We start from the raw sequence: 19,750 nt of genomic DNA on the forward strand, positions 1-19,750 counted from the left end.
ACTCAAAGAGGGAGAATGCTGAAAGAAATTACAGTGGCAGAGGCAGATTCCTAAAATGCACTCTAAAGTAGGATAATGTCAGAAGAGAAGCCTTAACAGAGGAAAGAATAATCTGAAATCCTTTTCTTCAGTGCAACTTTTGCTGTGTGAATTCAGCTTACAAGGAAATGTTGCACTGGAGAGTTTTCATTAGTCATTTTCCTGGGTGTGACCTTCTAACGTGGAAGGATAAGCTCTATAGTCTATGGGTGACTTGATCATATTTTTAGCATGCTCGTAAATGTGAATTACTGGCTTCTCTAACTTCCTGTTTCACTTATTTCCTGATATTATACAAGTTAGCTCTAGAAGTCTGTTGTCTTACTAAGTCTCCCTATTAGCATTTAAAATCATGAAATGTTAGCATGACATTAAATATTTAATGTGTTTCTTACAGCGCCCCACTGCAAAAGAACTTCTGAAGCACAAATTCATTATGAAAAATGCCAAGAAGACTTCCTATCTGACAGAACTGATTGATAGGTTTAAGAGATGGAAAGCAGAGGGACACAGTAGTGATGAAAGTGATTCAGATGGTTCAGATTCGTAAGTTTATTTTGTAGTCTTTTTTGAGTGTGGTTTTTTGGTTTCAATAATGTTCTTAAAGTGGGTTTGCTGCAGCTTTTCTGTGTAATAACACCATTTCTGTACACCTGTCTCTGGTCCTTTTTTTTTTATTGTCTTCTTCCAAGAAAACCCCCTGTATGGTCCTAAAGAGTAACACATAAGTCAATCTGTGTGCTTGTTACATCTTTAAATTTTGTTTCTTTAAACTCAATTTCAGTTCTGTTCAAGTGCTATCTATTTCCTAGTCTGAGGCCAGTGGTTGTACCAAAACCACTGAGTCACAGTTAGAGATATTGCAGAGCAAAGCTGAGGTGCATGAAGAAGTTTGCATAGTGCCTGGGGAATAACATGCTTTCTGTAAGTGTCTTGTTTTTCTGGCTATCAGATAACTCTTAAATGGGATGCCATGGGAGAAGGTAAGCCTTGTAGGCAGATACCATCTTCTGTTTGCTTTTGATCACATTTCAATTTATTCAGCCTCTTTTCAAGTTCAGTTAATGTTTTAATATGTGTTTTCCTTATTATTTCAAGGAATACGGAACTAATCCTGATAGACTTGGGATGTATTTGGGTTACCTGTGCTTGCTGGGTGTGCTGTTGTGGCTGGTATTATGTACATCATGTCCTTTTTGTTTCAGGGAGTCCAGCAACAAAGAGAATAATTCTCACCCTGAGTGGAGCTTCACTACAGTTCGGAAGAAGCCGGACGCGAAGAAGCTCCAGAACGGGACGGTGCGTACGGACAGAGGAGTTCTTCTTTTAACTGCTGCTTCTGGAGCCACTTTAAGGAAGACAGTGATAAAACTTAGTAACTTCACTTTTCATGAGAACTGGCTGGTTTTTTTGCAGTTGTGGAGATAATGCATCTTAGAGATATTTCCTATGCCCTGTCAGCCTTAAATGCAAAATATACTGCAGATGTACTGTAGTATCCTTTCATAGAGATGGGAATTTTAAAGTCTCTTACTAGTGAGGGAAAACTGAACTGTTTTTCTGATGCTGAATGACATTGTTTGAGATGTCTCCTCAGGCATCTGTTTCAATATCCCATAACATTTGTTGATGTACTGTGTCTTTGTGGGTTTTGTAATGTATTTAAACACTTTGTTAAATTTAATTCACCTCCAAAAATCACATGTGCTAAGAGGCAGTGTGTATGTTGTATATATGCTGATATAAGTTGTAATATGCTGATGTAGTCTATATTTGTTAACTTCTAGGATCAGGATCTTGTTAAAACCCTGAGTTGTTTAACTATGATAATCACCCCTGTGTTTGCTGAGGTAAGTGTTGGCTTAAAAATCTTCTTTGAAAGTGTTAGCCAAGTGTCTAATAACTTTTCTGAGTTTTAAATTGTTTGGTTTGCTCCTCAGCTCAAGCAGCAGGACACAAATAATGCTAACAGAAAGAAAGCAATTGAGGAACTTGAGAAAAGCATCAATATGGCAGAAGCAACATGTCCAGGGATCACAGATAAGATGGTGAAGAAACTTATGGAGAAATTTCAGAAGTAAGTAGTTTAGTGATGAGAGGTATCTGCTATGTCCAGTGCTTTAGCTTTGTAGTTACATGTTGCAGTGTGATTCCAATAGCTACAGGTAACACTTCTGTTTGAGACCAAAACTAACACTAACAATTACTGTATCTGGTCCTGAAGTGCTACAGCTTTACTGTAGTTGCTCCATCTTGCTTCTTTAGTTTAGCCTGCACGTTTTTCTTAAGCATATTTACAGGCAAGAGGGGAGACAGAGAATCTTTTTCTTACCTCTTTTAGTGATGTTTTCTTAAAAATGTCACTTCTGGTGGGTTTTGTACTATAAACCATTGAGATGAAGGCATGTATTACTTTAGTGATGCAGAAACATTTATGTGCTGTTTGCCTAGCTGAAACAATATATTTAACAATTTTTTTAACTTGCATTTTTTATCTGTAGATTTTCTGTTAATGACTCATCCTAAGAAACTTCACACAATTGACTGCTGTTTCATATGGACCCAGTGAAACCCACCAAAACTACTTCAAGCTTGGCAGTGCTTAGCTCATGAGCTCCTTGTGCCTTTTGGATCTTTGCAACATATTGATGGTGATTGAGGATTTGAAGAACCTACTCAACTATTTTGTGGCAGTGCACATGGTTTTATATTTTCAGGAAATTATTTTGTAAAGAACAACTTTTAATATTGTAGTTTCACCTGTTTAATCTGATAAATGTTGAGGTGCAGTTTTCCTTTTAGAAATAACCATTACTTTAGTTAATAGAATGTGCAAGTACAGTATGTTTTGATGCTGTTTTGTTCCTGTACATGGAGTTGTACAGGTCTTTTATATTCATGAGTTAAACTTTTGTAAATCACTAACGAGCTTCAGAGAAAAATAGCTTTTTCACAAGCATATTCAAGACATGTAATGTAGTGGCAAGGGTATTGCTGTAGCACCTGCTTCAACCAGCATATAGTTATCGTGCCCTGAAAAACAAACCTGCAACAGTATCTATTTTAATTCTAAATTGGTACAGTATTTTAGGCAGCTCTATGATTAAATATATTTGAGAGCAATATGGCAATAGTTTGCAGGTGATATGTAGCAACAGGTCTATCCTGATGTACAGTCTGTGTATTACCTTTTAGAACAGGTTTTGAAGTAGTAACTCAATCTTATATCATCATGGTAGGAAAAATTTAGAGCAATACAGTTGAGGGGGTGGGGCTTTCGGCAATAATGGACAAAACCTGAAGTCCAGTTTAACTTAATTTAATTTTTTTTCCTCTGAGTCTACATGCCTGGGTGGAAGGGAGCCAGAGAAGCCGAGCGTCGCATGTTACATACCTCACCCGCAGGTAGCGATGGGCGTGACACCAGCGTTCTGTGTGGTGGTGTTGTTTCTCCTGTAAGATATTTATACACATTTTTGTTCTGAAATACATTCAATACAGTACATCAACATCATTTGTTTATAATTTTCTGAAAGTGTATTTTAAATATGTATTTACCAGTTAATATGCAAATAACTGAGTTATAGATATTCTTTCACAAAAAAGGTAGTACTGTGCAGTACAGAGTGATTTTTTTCATAAAAAGTAGGTAAGACTATAAAGTTGCTTTCAGTTATATATTTATGGTACTGCTAGATGGGTAATCTCTTCTGTTGTTTTGTTTTGATTTGGTTTTTTCCCTTTTTCAACCCAGTATGTATATTATGCTGAAGTTTTGAACTGGGATTGTTTTTCAGTACTTAGCTGTGGAACTGTTGGTGTAAATTTATTTTTGATAAAGGCTGGGTGTGTTTATTTTATGGTTCAGACCTGCACATTTTGTTTTTGCACAAAAGTCATTTTAAAGAATCTGAAATATATCTGCCAAATATTGAAAAAGTAATGGTGTGCAAGTAAATACTGCATTTTTCGTCAAATGTTGCCATTACATCGTTTTTATATAAAGGACACTTGTGAGAGATGGTGGTTAGATATGCCAAGGACAATTATTTTCAATGGTGCCTACACTGTAAAAAAAATTACTTTTAACTCCTTGTTTTAATTTTAAAAAAATGTTTCTGTTTAAAACTTTCATCTGCTATATAACTGAAATTCAATTAGAATTTATATCTGAGAAAAAAGTCTGGAAATAGTTTTTGAAAACAATAATGTTATGGATTAAATAAATATTTTTATAAATGTAAAAGCAGCAAAAGTTGTAAATACAGTTGATCTGAAGCTTTACAAAATAACTGCATCACAGAAACAAATTGTAGTGCTCCTCTAGCTTCTGTAGTTGTTAGTCTTGTAAATCTGTTTATAGATGAAGCTTATTTCAATGTTTTGGGGGGTTTAAAATGGTTTAAAAATAAATATTTAAGTTCTGTAAACTTTCATGAGCTTGTTCTGTTGTGTATCATTCTGTTCTGGATTTCAGCAGCTGTGCAGAGGTGTGGACATGTCAGGCACAGACGTGTGGGGAGAAAGGTGTTCCCTGCCTGGGTGCCCCACGCTGTCCTTGGCCAGGGGACTCCTCCCAGCTGCTGTGCCCCAGGAATGGATGGAGCAGTCCCAGGGGTCAGTTTGGTTCCTCTCCTAGGGAGGAGACTCTGGCTGGGATGTGTGAGCTCAGACCTGGCTGGCAGTGCAGCGGTGTCACAGCTCTGTCACGGCTCTGTCACAGCTCTGCCTGCCTTTGGCCTTAGCACAGGGCAGTGAAGGGACACAAAGGCCTGTGCCACAGCTCCCTCAACTTTCAACAGCCTCAACACAAATCTCACTTTAAGAAGATCCATTTAAATTTTTCAGAATTAAAGATGTGTTTTTACTTCCATGTCACTTCCCTTAAGGTGTTCTTTTCCTGTGGCAGTCTGAGGGAAACACTGATGGGAATTCCTCCTGAGTTTTGTAACTGATGGCTCTGCCCTGTTGATACAGGATCTTTAATCTGTGCAGCTTCACAGACAGTTCTGGGTAGGTGGGGTTAGCAAATGACATGGGAAATTGGAACCTGACATGTTTGAGATAAAACTGTAATAAGTTGCTGAACTATAGTGCCTCTTCTTTTCCTGTGGAATGGGTGGGATGTATACCTACCTCATGGGACAGCATGGGAAAAACTCCCTCACATGTGTACAAAACAGACTCATTCTCTTGTATTACAGTTCATTCAATAAGGGGTTTTTTTTGTACTGCATATGCCTGAAGTCTCTGTGCATAGTAAGACTTTAATTAGCTCCTAAGAAGGGACATCTGTATTGCTGATTCCAGAAATGAGCTGTCTTTTTCCCACATTTTAGTTATTGATGAACTGTGTAACTTAATCAGCAGTATTCTGTTGCTGGCAGGTAGCTCATGGAAAGATAGATCCAAATATTCATGCAGGAACCATCTCTTGCTCTTTTGGTGTGCCAAGCTTCCTGCTGTAGGTTGAGAAGAATTGTTGCTGAAGTAATCTTATCAAAGTAATCTGAATTGCAGAATGGAGAAATGTATTTGTTCTAGATGAGTCCTTTATCAATGTAACCATTCTTTAAGCCCTTGGTCTCTGACCCCTCTGTGAATTTCTGTGCACTGTAGTGTCATCACACCTGCTCTAGCCTTGCAATTTCGACAGCTGAATAGGAGAGTGTGTAGTTTTTAATGTGTTTGCACAAAGTTTAGTGATTGTTAGAAGTCTGATTTTTATTGCACTGTTTTATGACTTAACACTGGAATAAGATTCTTTTCCTCTTGGCAAAGTTTTACTGGTGTGTATGTCGGCTTATTTCACAGCTTTATCTATTTTGTCTAAACCTTTATCTGTTTTATATAAACCACTCACTTCTATCTGAATGCACTGAGTAGCTTGATGTTTTCCCACTGTGACACTGCAGTGCCTCCCCCCCTCAATAATCCTTTGTGTAAGGACTGTAACAGTTTACATTTTCCAGGTTCTGCTGTTTGTCTTTCACCACCAGCAAACCAAATCCTTCCACGTCCTCTCTCCATCCTTGTTTTCTTTCCTAGGGGAACAAAATCACTTAAATAGTTGTCCTTATCTCGAGGGTGAATAGGGCTGAGCAGGGAGTGAGGGGAAGGACTTAGGCAAGGATTGTTTCAATTGTTCCTTGACAAGTCAGCCACTGCTTACTGGGATTGTTCCTTCATTTTAATCAGTCAGTAAAGTGGTTTAAGCAATGAATTTAGCTCAGAGATGTTGATTTGTGTCACTTGCTGACGAGCTGCTTTGTTCCTCTGCTATTGTTGACCATGTGTAGGATGTGCTGAGGCACAGTGCCCACACTGCCCCAGTGCTCCCTAGTCCATGGAAAAATCCAAAAATAGTTCCCAAGCCCTTGTTTCTCCCTCTCAATGCTGTTTTCCCAGCACAGTCTTGAAGACCAGTCCTGGCAGTTCCTGAGGATTTGGGCAGGGTGTTTGTACAATGATCTCTCGTGGTGGGACATGCTCAAGGTGTGTCTCCACATGCTTTGAGGAGCTAACAGTGATTGTGGAGTATCCCAGGGCTGTGAGTGCAGCCTGTGTTTGAAATGCTGCTGCTTTTTTTAACCCTCTACCAAACTGTGCCCACAGACTGCCATTCTTAAATGTTGTGCTGAGTGGTGATTCTTGCTCTTTCCAAGGTGCAGAGCTTTGGGAATGGGGTAGAAACAACCCTCTAGGCAGAATTATCCCTTTTTTCAGTAGAACATGTGCCAGAGCAGCCTGAGGGATCACTGCAGCTCCCAACTTCAGCACAGGGTAACCAGGAGCAGAAGCAAACCTTACAATGTACTCACTTGTTGGGCTCATGCATTTCTTTGGGCAGCCAACCAAGAATGTGGCTGTTTGCAGCAACCTTCAGGGATCTCCACAAGTGTCCCCAGTTGCTGGGACAGCAAAGGCACAGAGGAGGCCAGGCAGCAGAGCAGGAGAAGGAAACCAACTCCTGGGAGCACTGAGGGAAATTCCTGAGGTGGGAGGCACAGGGCAAGGTGTGCTGGGGGGGTGCCTGCAGGACTTGGGGTGCAGATTCCACAGGGCAGAAGGAGGAACTCAAAACTCCAGTGTGAACAACTCTTTTTTATTGTCCACCTTCTAAAACAAAGGACAGCAACATGCAGAGTGAGCAGGACCCATAAGCCCAGTTCTTTCTACATTTTAATCTATTCTTTTTTGTCCCAATTTCCATGTTTCTGAAATCCTTCTAGCAGGCTGCAGTGGTTTCTCCACCATGGATTTTCTTGCCTGTCTCCCTGCTTAGAGTCATGTCCTACAAAGACTTACAGGGTTGTTCTTGAAGAAAATTACCAAGATCTCCCCCTAAATTCTTATGGAGGTGTCATCATTCTCAAGATTTCCAAGTAAATTTAATGTAGGTTTAGGGTAACAATTTTAAAATAAAAGTACTTCCAAGAAGCTGCTTGTTCCATTCCTACCTGCTCCTGATATCTTTTTTCCCATGCTGCTTATCTGAGGACAGAATTGGGGAAGCAAAGGACCCCAAAGAACCCCCTTACACATCTCTCTCCCTCAGATTTAAGCAGAGCACTGAGGTACTGGGGCTGCCAGGAGGTGATGGCTGATGTGTCTAAGCAAAGCACAGTTAGAGAGTGTGAACCCACTTCCCAGTACTCACCACAGGGTGCTTCTAAAGCTTGACAAGCACTCCTAAGATATTTCTGGATAAGGATAATCCTCTGAACTGGCCAGGGAGAAGACAGCCACACACAGAGCCTTGCCCTTGAGTGCCAAGTGCTCCCTGCAGCAGTGGAGGGAGGTGAGGCAGGCGGAGGACACAGGCTGTATGCTGGGGTTTTGTCCTGTCCGCATGGCATCAGCTCTAGGAGCAGCCCCCCATGAAGATCTTGCTCCTTCCCAAAAGGGCCTGAAACACCCTTCCCTCCACTGTGCCACCCTGCAGCTGGGAAAAGCAGCAGCTGAAATTATTCTGTGAGAACTCTCGTTCTTTTTCTTCCTCCCCCTCAATGAAGACTCCAGCAGCTGAGCTCCAAGCCTCTGCTTGGGCAGGACATAGAAGCTTAGCAGGGCTTTAGGAGATCTCTGGCTTCTGGCTGAAACAAGAATCCTCCCTCAAAGCGTGGTGGCAGAGGCAAAGCAGCTTCCAAGTGTGGTGCAGGGGTTGAATACTTCTGAGCACACCCTGATGTCCATTAACACATCCTCTATAGCTAAGAGCACTCACACAACGATCCCATCAATGTTTCATAAGCTGTAAGCAGACCTGCACACCAAGAGTGTCACCATTCTTCGACCCTGGGTCAGCGCCGGCCACCTCCGCTCCCTCTGGCCGGTGTCAGGCACCTAGGTGAAATACTTGGAGGCCCCTCTGGAAATCCTCTCCTCAGCAGCACTGGTGGCAAAGGACACCTCCTCATCCTCCTCATCCAGCTGGAGGCTGCCCGAGGAGAGCCGCACGCGGGCCATGGGCGAGCGCAGCCCGCGGCCGTAGCGGGAGCTGTGCTCAGCCCCCAGCAGCTCCGGGTCAGAGTCGCTGGACTCGGTGCTGCTGCCCAGGTACCGCTCGGGGCAGCGCCGCAGCCCCGGTGCCAGCCCTTGCTGGGCTGGGACGCGCCAAAAAACCCCCCCTCTGCGACTGCTGAGAGCAGGGCACGGCCCCAGGGGCCTGAACTCCGAGCCGTAGGGGAAGCGGATGGTTTTCATGTCCGACTGGCTCCAGGAGCGCTTGGGAGGCTGCTCCTGCAGGCCGTAAGCGAAGGAGCGAGCCAGTGACCTGCTGTCCCCGGCCATGCTGGTGCCCACGGCCGTGCCTGCAGCCGCACCATGGAGCTGCCCAGCCTGGGCCCCGCTCGGGCTCTGCCGGGGGGGGTTTGCTGCCGTGGGGCCGCTTGCACCAGCCAGTCCTGCTGTGCCCTCACCGGGGGCCGGTGCAGGGCATGGGGGCTGCAGTGCCCTGTCCAGACAGAAAAGCACAGGGGGCGCGGGGGCCACCAGGGGCAGGGGACAGGGCACATCCGTGTACACCAGCTGCCGGGCGCTCACCTCCCGCATGTTGCCCACAGAGGTGCTCTTGCTGTTCCCAGCAAACTGGTGGTGGGGCCGGAAGGATGTCAAGGGATTCCTGGCTCCGAAGAGGTCGATGGGCTCCCACGCCCGCTCCATCTCCAGCTCGGCGTAGAGCAGGGGGAAGGCAGAGGAGCTCTTGGAGTGGGGCAGGAAGGTGGGGGATGCTTCGGGCTTGGAGCGCTCCAGCTCAGCAGCAAAGGTCACCTCCATGGTGGAGCTGCGGCGCCGGCTGTCCAGGGTGGGCTCGGAGCCGTGCACGCCGTTGGCGTGGTAGGAGCCCCGGCTGCCGTAGGCCAGGCGCAGCTCCTCCACCTGGGCAGGGCACAGAGAGGGTGGGAGGGAGCACCCAGAGCTGAGGGTCTGGCCCCGCAATGCCAAGGCCCTGGCACACAGCTGTTGCTGATGCCATGGGGACTCACCTGCTTTGATACATCCGTCAGCAGGTCCGGGGAGGAGCGGCACTGCCTCTCATCGTAGCGGGACGTGTAGTGTTTCCTGCAGGACAAGAACAAGGGTAGGTGATGGCCAGGAGGGCTCTTCCCCTCTCCCCAGTCCCCTCAGGAACCTCTCCCCCTCCATGCCCCCAGTACCTCTCGAAGGGCAGGCTCTTCATCTTAGCCTTCCTGCCGTGCTCCAGCAGCTGCCGCTGAGTCCTGCCACTGCAGCATGGAGGGAGAAACGTGAGCAGCACCATCAGCCCCAGCCCTTGTGCCCCTTGTGAGGGGATGCAGCAGGACTGAGGCAAGGGGCTCTCCAGGAGAAGTAGCTGTTCTCACCCCCTCGGATTCAGACAGGGCTGACATAAAAGGGAGGCTCAGAGCCATCCCCAGGCCCTTCCCAGCCCCAGCAGCTTGGGTTTCCCCTGGGAATTTACCTGTAGCGGAAGCTGGAACCTTTGCTGCACAGAAGGGCTTTGGGCTTTGACTTGGGCTCCTCAGAGAGCCTGAAGAAGGCGTGGTACTCCACACATGTCTTCCAGAAGGCCTTGCAGGTGTCCCGGCTGGCCATGGTGAACTCCAGCGTGTCCTTGCACAGCACCTGTGTGCCAGAGATGGGGTCAGGAGCACAGCACAAGCTCTGCCATGTGCCCTCCTGATCCCCCAGGGGCCAAATGGGCTGCCAGTGGCTCCAGGCACTGCACTGTCACCTGGCTGGGGACACAGGAGAAGCCCTCAAGAAGGAGCATCATCATGAGCAACAGGAATGGATTTTGCTCAAAACTGGGGACTTTATGTGGCTGACCTTCCACCCACAGCTGTCTGCTCCTGAGCCCAGCAGTGCCTGTGGTGTGGTACTTACAGAGATGTTTGCATGGAGCTTGATGAGAAAATGCTTCCTCTTGAAACTCAGTTTGCGGATTTTGGACCAGTTGAAGGTGTTGATCTTTGTATTGCCCTGCAAGGACAAACACAGCAATTACAGCTGGATGGGGCAACCTGTAAATACAGCAATGCAGTGGGCCAAGGCCTGAGCTCACAGGACACTGCATCAGACTCCAATGCAGCTCTTGGAGCTGCTGAGATCTGGGGAAAGGATGCTGGGGTTTGGTGTTTGACTCTCCATCAGCTAGTTCTACAAGTAGAAATTGAGGTTCAGGGCTTAACTCTGCCTGCTGAAGCTCTTTGCAAAAGTCCAGGACTCCCAGACAAACCTCAGAGAAGTTAAGGCAAGGAGTCCTATCTGTGCCAGCTCAAATATCATTTGAATCAAGGCAGAATCAGTGCCCCAGATAAATAATATTCTCCCCTCTTTTGCTGGGAAGTGTAGCAGTGCTCAGCTCACCCCCAAACCTTAGACCTGGTTTAAGCCGGCTGCAAGCACACATTAATTACTCTGTTATCATTTTGCACAAGGTTTGATGCAGCCACATGGCAGAACCAGGAAAAATCACGTTACCCCACTCTGTGGCACCAGGACCCTCTCAGCTTTCTGCCAGAGCCCAGATTTTAATGGGCTCACAGATGCTCTAATCATGCGTGAGGCTCTGAATAAATAACCAGGTCTGGCAGCACTAATTACCAACAGCAGACCCACAGCTAGGTTTTATGTTTGGGTTTGTTGGTTTTTTTTTTTTTTGCTGTGACAAGATGTTCCCAGGTTGAAATCAGCTGCTGTGGGAGCGGAGAGGAAGTCTGTATTTACTGCCCAGCTTGGCTGTGATTACAGCCTTATGTAATTGTACAGACGTAGGGGGCTATTTTCACTGGAAGATTACACAGTGAGCACATGTGACAGAGCCGTGGAACCTGTGCTGCTCACACGGCCACCACGCTCGTGGGACAAGGGCCAGCAGGGCTGGGGCACCTTCAGTGGCAGGCAGGGCTGGTGGGGCTGAGGCCTACAGCATCCCCTTCACCCCATGGCCTGTGGAAGAGAGAGTTTGGGGTGCTCAAAGGGGAGAAGGGTCACCTCCAGGTGGAGAGGCCACCCCTGAGCCCTGGGCTCACCCTCAGCACCAGCACCCCCATGTGTGTCACAGCCAGGTTGATCTGATCTGTGTGCTCACCCTCAGCACCAGCACCCCATGTGTGTCACAGCCAGGCTGATCTGTGTCCCCTCACCCTCAGCACCAGCACCCCCATGTGTGTCACAGGTTGATCTGGGGCTCACCCTCAGCACCAGCACCCCCATGTGTGTCACGGCCAGGTTGATCTGTGTCCCCTCGCCGTCGCTGGCGGGGTGGGGGCGGATCCCGTACATCTCCAGCTTCCTGGCCACGTCCAGCAGCTGAGCGTCCGACTCGGCCGGCGTCTTCCCTCTGCAGACACAGCACACAGGAGGGACAGGAGTGAGAAGGGAGATGCTGAAATGGGATGAAAAAAGCCATTTTGTGGGTACACAGGCTGGCATCACACCCACCCCACTGCCAGCCCTGCCTGCTGATGACAGCACTGTGCCAGCAGAGGTCCATAGGGGGTTTGTGGTGTGGAGCAGCCCTTACCTGTGTCTCCGGTGGTAGTGCATGATCTTGTTGTCCAGGTACTCCTGGTTGGGCAGGTACCTGTGCGTGGCCAGGTGCTGCTGGTCTGTCTCCTCGTGGAAGTCGCCCAGCTCGGCTTTGGGGACAGGGAGAGCGTGGATTAGGCTGTGAGGGGTTGGTGCAGAGGGGAGCCCTGGCTGCATGGCCAAAGCCCATCCCCAGGGAAGGGGCCTGGCCCTGCAGCTGTGGCCCTGCAGGTCCCCTCTTGCCCTTACACTGCAGCAGGTGGGAGACGAGCAGCGCCGCACTCTTGTCGCTGCAGGGCAGCCGCCCCTGGGCCAGGTCCTTCTTGATCTGGAGGGTGAAGAGGTACCTGTGGAGGGGGACAGGAGCATCCCTGGGGGGAACTGGATGCTGGGCTGAGCCACGAGGGCTGTGCCTGTTCCCAAATCTCATGGGATGCACATCCTCAGGGTCACAGGATGAGCGTGCAGCCCCTGCAGCTGGGCACCAGTAGGACCAGCACGTCCCTGTCAGTGAAATGCTCATTAGTAGATTTCAAAATTAACATTCCTTTCCGTTTTGGAGGGCATTTGCCTCTCTTGGGGCTGACGTTCTGCATAAGCACTGTCTTGATTTTATTCTTAGTCCCTGTTTGCAATGCTTTCTCTAAAATTGTAGAAGCTAACAAAGTCATTTTTAAAAATAAAACTAAAGTTGTTCTCAGAACACTGCTTGAGGCAGGAGCTAGACTGAGCAGTCAGACTCTGTGCCCAACTGTTAAAGTGTTTGGCAGTAAACAAATTGCAGCCTCATAAGACAGTGGATTGTGTTTTAAAACAGAGGATCAAGAAAATATGTTCTCTGTTTTTATTCTGTAAAGAGTAATACTTAGGATATTTAGGATAACCACTGCACACAGACAGGCTGGGGTGGATGAAGATAAAGAATTAACACACTGCAAAAACACAGAACTGTGTGGTAAGAAATTAATAAAACCAGCACTGTACCTGGTCAGTTCTTCTCTCAGGTGGCCGGGGTCCACTGGGAAAAATTTCACCATAAATTTGAAAAGAACCTCCTTAGGATCTTAAAACACAACATCTTCATAAGTTTTCTTTTACATGTCTATTGAGAACATTTACAACTCTCTTCACACATGCTGCCTCCTTACAGGGTAAATTATCTGGACCCTTACAAATCAGGGACTACAGCCTGCCCCCCCAAAACCAGCCTGCCCAGGCCCCAGTATCACCAATGAATACAAACAGAGATTTGGATACCTAAAGAATACTAAAGAGAAAAATGTCCCAGCAATTCTTTAAATTGCAAAAATCCCTGTTGGAGTGGGTTTCCATGAAATGGTGCCAGGGAGCCTGGCCAGAGCCTGGGTGTAATTGCCATCACTGGGGCTATGTGTTAAACCCTGCCCTCCAAGACCTTGGGATGCAGCAGCTCCATAGGAGGCTGCCTGGGCAAAGGGTTTTTTGTGGGATGAGTGAGAACAAGCAGCCAAGCCCAAGGCAAAATGTGTGGAGCGAGGGAGGCAGTTATGTAAGCACAGACTGTCACAGAACACCCTGGGATGGCTCAGAGGGACAGGCCAGAAGGTGAAGGAAAGAGGTGCCTGCAACAATTCCATTTGTGGTGCACCAAGAAAGGGAAGGATCCTTATCAGGCTTTCCCCTTTCAGGGAAATCCATGCAAACCCTGCTCTGCAGCCTCCCCTTGGCAAAGCTGGGGTCATGGCCCCAGGCTCTCAGTCACCTCCCAGCCCTCGTGTACTTGGGGAAAGTGCTGTGGGGATGGAGAGAGGCCTGAAAGCAGCACTGAGCTAACCCTGCTCATGGCCATGGCACAGGAGGCTGGGCCTGAGTTCAGGTCAGGATCTCTGTGGGGCTGGGGAGGAGCTGCAGGGCAGAGGGGGCCCTGCCACATGCAGGTGCCTGGGCCACTCTGGGCTGCAGAGGGAAAAGGAGGACAGGCAGGAGCAGAGCTTGGCACGCTGCCAGCACGGCCACACAGGCACTCAGCCACCCTGCTCCTCTGCCAAGCTGTCAGGTTATTAACAGCTCCGGCCTAAAATGGTGCAGATAGCAGATTGCAAAGGCAGTGGCATTTCTGCGGGATTTTGTAGGGACTGAGGTGTCCTTGCAAACAATCCTGCCCAGCCTCACCCTCTAAAATGAGCCTGGATAAGTGCTGGAAGCCAGAGATCCTGTCCCTCAGAAACAACACTGCATGAATGTGTCTGTGCTAGATTCTTACATGTAATGATTTATAAGAATTCCATTCTTGAAATACTTACTCTTCACTTGCTTTGTTATGGGTTTTAGTGGTTCCAACCAGACCTGAAATAAGGCAAAGAAGAGCTGGGTAAATAAAAGGCACAAGAGAGGGGAATAAAAGCAGCAGCAGCAGCATGGTAGAGTGCAGCATGAAGATGCTGGCCAGCTTGGCTGTTGTGACAAGTGTCCTGCTGGCCGTGGACAGACCATGAGCTGTTGATATCACTGGGGCTTGTGGCTCCCCTCCTGACTCCCATTTTCAGGGTTTTCCTGCCATCATGGCAAAACTTTCTATTTCATTTTCCATTTGGAATTCCAGGGAGGTGCTGACAATCCCCAGCCATGCAGGCGCTGGCGGCTGCACTCACCTGGTTCCCAGCCTGGCTGTGAAACTCCAGCCCAAAGTACTCCTTCTCCACGAGGTTCAGGTGGCTGCAGGTGAGGTTGAAGAGCCCTTTCCCACAGGATTTTTGCTAGCAAACAAGCACAGCACAGAAGCAGCAGGTTAGGCAATGCTGGCAGCAGCAGTGATGGGATTTCAGAGAGCTGGGGAGAAGTTTCAGCTCCCTTCCTGCACCCCTTTCCTGACCATGCAGCAGCAGAATCTTACTCAATAAATGCTCTTGGCTTCAGCATGTACAACAGGACAACTGCATGCTGTGCTCCCTGCTTTTGGAAATCAGATTCCTTCCCATCACTTCTCTCCTTTATTAAGGAACTTAAACCAGAAAGGAGAGCAAGAGAAAACAAACCATGTTTTGACTCACTGTTCACAACTATCACAGTCTGGGCAGTTCTGTCCCTGGCAAAGCAGTGAGTGATCCCAGGGCAGGCACCTGGCTGAGCCAGGGCCAGCCATGGCCAACGTGCTTCATCCAGAGCCAACGGAAGCAGCCTCAAACCTGTGCAGGGAGCCTGGGTGTCCCAACAGCTGGGGCTGAGCTGCCATTATGGTTCATGGTAATTAACAGCAACAGGGCCAGAGATCCTGTGCCATGGGCTCTGAGTCATCCCTGGGCTTTGGCAATAGGAATTAAGTGGTGCTGCATGCTGATAAGGGAGGCCAGGCTGTAGTTATTCCCAGTAAACAGAAACACTTGGAGGGTGTTTTGTTGACTTGTTGCCATGCTGTAGGACCTGGCTGGAGAACAACCCAGGAGGCCCCTGACCCTGCAAATTGCTCCAGAAAGCACCAAAAATTAAAATGGCAGCAACCCACCCCAACAAAACCCTGACAGGCCTTCATCAGCTTGTGAAAAGCAGAGCAAAAAGAAGCAATGGTTATTGCAAAAGCAGGCTGGAGCAGAGGCCAGGTTAGACAGCTGCTAAATGATCACATGTGGGGTGATGGAGGGGAAGACAGGCTGCAGCTCCCTGTGGCAGTGGCTGTCCCCAGCAGGGATGGGAGGGACCTGGCTGCTGCTGGTGATGCACACTAATAACCACCTTTCAGGGCTTCTCCTGGGATGAAATTGCTGGCTGTGTGCTGAAAGGCTGCAGAAAAGTGATAGCATAATAACAGCATTCGCTCTGCAGCGCTCCCAGCTCTCCTCAAAATTACTGGATCACAAGGGTAATTAAAAAAATTATAAATGTTTTTTTTCCAAGCTAGAATTTTCTAGCATGAAAGGCCTTGGCCTTTGTCAGGCAGCCAGGAAAGACAAGCATTTCTGACTGGGTTATTACCTACCATATGTCTGCTGGGAGCAACCCACTGTGCTCCAAGGGCAGCAGTGCCCAGGGACAGGAGCAGCCCCAAACCCAGGAAAACCTGCTGGGAGACACAGCCCTGCTGCTGCCGCAGGGGCTCCTTAGGAGCACAGCCTTTCTCTTGCAGGTGTCCTGTCCTGGGTTTTGGGGTGCTGAGGCCAGTGCTTCCACAGCCCTGGGGTTCAGAGGTGCTCAGAGCATCAGCCCTGCCCTGCACCGAGTGAGGGGAGCGGGGTCTGTGCTGGGAGGCACAGTGCAAGGTACAACCATGGCATGTGGGGCTGCCTGTGCCATGTCCCGGCCCACAGGTGCCTCTGGGCATGAGGCAGGGCCAGGTGAGCACCCACAGGCAGAAACCCCAGAGCAGGAGGTGAAGAGGGGAGGCTGCACTTGCCCCTCGCTCCTCAGTGAAAGCAGCTGGGACTGTGAGCAGAGTCAGAAAGCCAGAGGCACTTCCAGGGGCAGACAGCAGCACGTGCAGCACACGGGGGACACACACCCCCCCATGTCCCCAGGGGGACTCTGGCAGCACCTGCAGCCCAAAGGAAAAGCCCATTTCTGCAGCATTCCCATAGGACAGGCTATTCTAGCTACAGACAGGTCCATGGGTTAGGGGTGAGCAAATCCCTTGTGGGATTTGGTGTGATTCTTTCCCACCACCTTGGGAGATGCCTGCCCTGTCAGCAGTGTCCTGCACCTACAGCCACCAGCCTCCCTGTGCCACCAGGCCACACACCTCCTGCAAGGAATTTCCAGCTTTACAGGGAACACATGACCACAGGAGACCCTGTCCCTCACCCAGCCTCAGCAGCGAGTTTCTCTGGGCTTGTTTGGTTTGCCCACAGCATCCCAGGCCCAGCCATGGGGTGTTCAGCAGGGAGGGCACAGTGGAGACATTCAGAGATGTACCAAGCCCCTCTCTGCCCTGCCCTGAGGGCTCAGACCTGTTACCCCAGGAACCAGAGCTCAGCTGAAGGAAACCCTGGGAACTCAGTGGTCCCAACTGATGCAGATGGAGGCAGAGGCCTCCCTGGGACAGCATCCAGCACCAGCAGAGGAACTTGTTCTCATGCAAGCAGGAAAGGAGACCCTGCTGCACATGCCAGCAGCTGTGACACCCATGTGAGGCAGGTAGAGATGTTTACACTGAGTGTGAGGTGCAGGGGCACTCAGCCCTCTGTGTTTTCTCTCTTTTGTCCTTTCCCTCCCATTATACCAAAGTACTCCTCATTCAAAAGAGCTTTCCAAAGTCAGGAGGGGTTTAGGAAGAGTTGCTTAAAATATCTGCTCAAAACTTAGCCCAAAGCACTCCTTTTATACTGGAGAAGTCACTAATTCAGCCACTCATTTATTGTACCCACACAGAGCAGCAAATGCATGAAATGCCTAAAAGGGGTTTCCAATACCATTCCATGCTAAAAAAGGAAATGACCAGGAGTTCCTCTAATGGAAGCTATTTGCTGCAATAACATGTCGTGCAGAGCTATAGTGCTGCCTTTTGAGCAAATAAGAAAACAGAGATAGAAAAAAATGCAGCAACATTGTAGCAGAACCATCTTTTGAATTGTGTCTCACCATGACTGATTTAATCAATGGGGGGAGGAGGGAAAGGCATTTTAAAATGACCAGTCTCATTTTTAAGCTGACTCCTGGACTAGGATAGATTAATTAAACTAAATCAAACAACTTCTATACTGTGTCAAGGCATGGAATTGCTTTATAATCCTCTTTTGTGCAAAATACTGTCACAAAGAAATGGAGCTGTGCATCTGAGAGAGAATTCGTAGACTGTGCTATAAACCACGGAAAGAACAGCAGAAGAAAAGCAACAGAACTTGAAAAAAACCCACTTTATATTAAACACTCTGCTCCCACAGGAGATGCAGGTAAGTACCAGAACAAATGCACTTGAATTAGCTAATTCAATTAGCTACTGTGATTATTAAACACTAACCAACAGTAAATGTGCAATCACACTTGTAAAAAGATGCTTCTAACACACAGACAAGACATAACTGCTTTCAATTATCTATACACATATGCATAAACTTAACACCATAGATATTAATATTTTAAACCTAGTTCAGAGCTAGCATTTTTTAAAATGTGACATTAATCACAATGTGTTGTGGGACACTGCCATGCAGAAAATAAGAGTGAGTTTTTTTCCTCAGCTATTCTCAAAACCACAGTTTTCTTTTTCAGCTGAATGCCCAGGAGAAGATGTGTGCAGATGTTTCTCAACAGGGATAACTTGGATAAATATGCTATTTTTATTCTGTTCCCAGACTTTTCTTCCTTGCTGAATGTTTACACTGGCAGCAAGACAAATGAGACAACTCAACACTTGTCAAGACCATCACTTAATATTAACTGATTTACTAAAGATCACATCAGGTAAGTAAAAGCCATTCCTCCTTCTTCATAAATAATGCCAATAACAGGGGAGCACAGGAGTATATTGATACCAAAAACCACTTACCAATTAGTTCTAGAAAGCTTCATTTTGAATTTGAGATTGGTTTTCTTGTTTGTTTGCTGGGTTTTTTTAAAGCTGAAAACCAGAAGCTATCAGAAACCATTCAATCCTTCAGAACAGCAATGATTTAATAATTAACACCAAAAAAAAATCAGAAAGAATAGGATACCCACTTACATCAACTACAAAGATCTTCTGGGAATCATCCAGGAACTGGACTTTGAGGTGCAGCATCCTCGGGCAGGCAGCTGGGTGTGCAGCAGGCACGCAGTGCTAGCAGTGTGAGCTGGGAGCTGGGAAGGGAGCCCTGACTCCTCTTGCACACATAATTCCCTCTCAGCTGGATGGAGAAGGCTGCACTCACAGATGTGGAGCAGAGGCTGGAGCATATGAGCTGATTGACTAAAAACTAATTAAAAAAAGAAACCAACAAACCAATACCTCCCTTGGTTCAAATGTCACCTCTGCAATAAAAGATGTTTTCTGCCTGTGAATTATGGGTGTATAAACAGGGGGGGAATTGGCAGTAATGGGGCTGAGATAAATGCTCAGCTCTTGGGGCTGGTGGTGAGCAATGAGAGGGCAAAGCAAGCCCATGCGGGGTGCCATGGGTCAGGGCAGAAGAGCTGAGCATCCCCCCTGCCAAAGTCACCCAGCAGTGTCACCCTTGCCCTGCTCTGGTCAAGGTGCACTGGCAGAGCAGCTGGCTGGCAGCTGTGCTGGCTCCATGGGCTGGGCAGATCGTGTCCTGTCCACTGGGTGATGTGTGGATGGGCTGAGGTACTTCACCAGAGACTGGAAAATGTTTCCAGCTGGACTCAAAACCAGTTGTGAGTCCCTCCTGGAGAGGCAGAGGAGAACCTGCTCCTAATTCCCAGCTCACATCCTGGTTGAACAGCTTAGTGAAGTCTCACAAGCCTTTGAGACAGCCTTGTTCCCAGTTCAAACCTGATCAGCCCATGTCCCCAGTTATCAGCTGCTCCTGGGAGTGCCAGAGCCCAGCTCAGCCCAGGCTGCTCCGTGCTGGGTGCTGGGGATGCCTGTGCTGCTCCTCTCCCCCAGGTGGGCAGGGCCATGAGGAACTCTCTGACCCCTCTGGCTCCTCTCATCCATCAGAGACAACCCCACTGAGCTTTTGGGGGAATGCACCTTTGGGCAGGAGCCCTCCCTTTCAGAAATAAATGCACTGAGCAGTGCCAAAGGCAGGCACTGGGCTGGCATAGGGATCATTATTGTTGCTGGAAA

At 47.9% G+C, this 19,750-nt stretch overlaps 2 protein-coding genes across 2 annotated transcripts in view; one reads left to right on the plus strand and one right to left on the minus strand.

Annotated features, from left to right (window-relative positions):
- STK26 (serine/threonine kinase 26) overlaps nucleotides 1-2,988 on the plus strand; it is a 29,564-nt gene extending 26,576 nt beyond the window's left edge. Inside the window, exons 8-12 of the mRNA XM_054289919.1 lie at nucleotides 437-585; nucleotides 1,245-1,338; nucleotides 1,827-1,889; nucleotides 1,980-2,116; nucleotides 2,541-2,988. Coding sequence (XP_054145894.1) covers nucleotides 437-585; nucleotides 1,245-1,338; nucleotides 1,827-1,889; nucleotides 1,980-2,116; nucleotides 2,541-2,565 — 468 coding nt within the window. The 3' untranslated portion in view covers nucleotides 2,566-2,988. The remainder of the gene's footprint in view (nucleotides 1-436; nucleotides 586-1,244; nucleotides 1,339-1,826; nucleotides 1,890-1,979; nucleotides 2,117-2,540) is intronic.
- Nucleotides 2,989-8,058: 5,070 nt separating this feature from the next.
- On the minus strand, nucleotides 8,059-18,739 carry FRMD7 (FERM domain containing 7). Its single transcript, XM_054289821.1, has 12 exons — nucleotides 18,683-18,739; nucleotides 14,685-14,789; nucleotides 14,337-14,379; nucleotides 13,039-13,117; nucleotides 12,304-12,401; nucleotides 12,050-12,164; nucleotides 11,719-11,866; nucleotides 10,408-10,503; nucleotides 9,983-10,146; nucleotides 9,699-9,767; nucleotides 9,528-9,603; nucleotides 8,059-9,420 (listed from the first exon to the last, which is right to left on the minus strand). Exons 1-12 carry the CDS (start codon nucleotides 18,737-18,739, stop codon nucleotides 8,386-8,388), a joined length of 2,085 nt encoding a protein of 694 aa, XP_054145796.1. The 3' UTR covers nucleotides 8,059-8,385.
- Nucleotides 18,740-19,750: the final 1,011 nt, after the last annotated feature.

Source organism: Melozone crissalis, unplaced genomic scaffold, assembly GCF_028551555.1.
Source record: "Melozone crissalis strain CALT ecotype California unplaced genomic scaffold, PUWL_Pcris_2 ptg000068l_1, whole genome shotgun sequence".
NCBI classification, from domain to species: domain Eukaryota; kingdom Metazoa; phylum Chordata; class Aves; order Passeriformes; family Passerellidae; genus Melozone; species Melozone crissalis.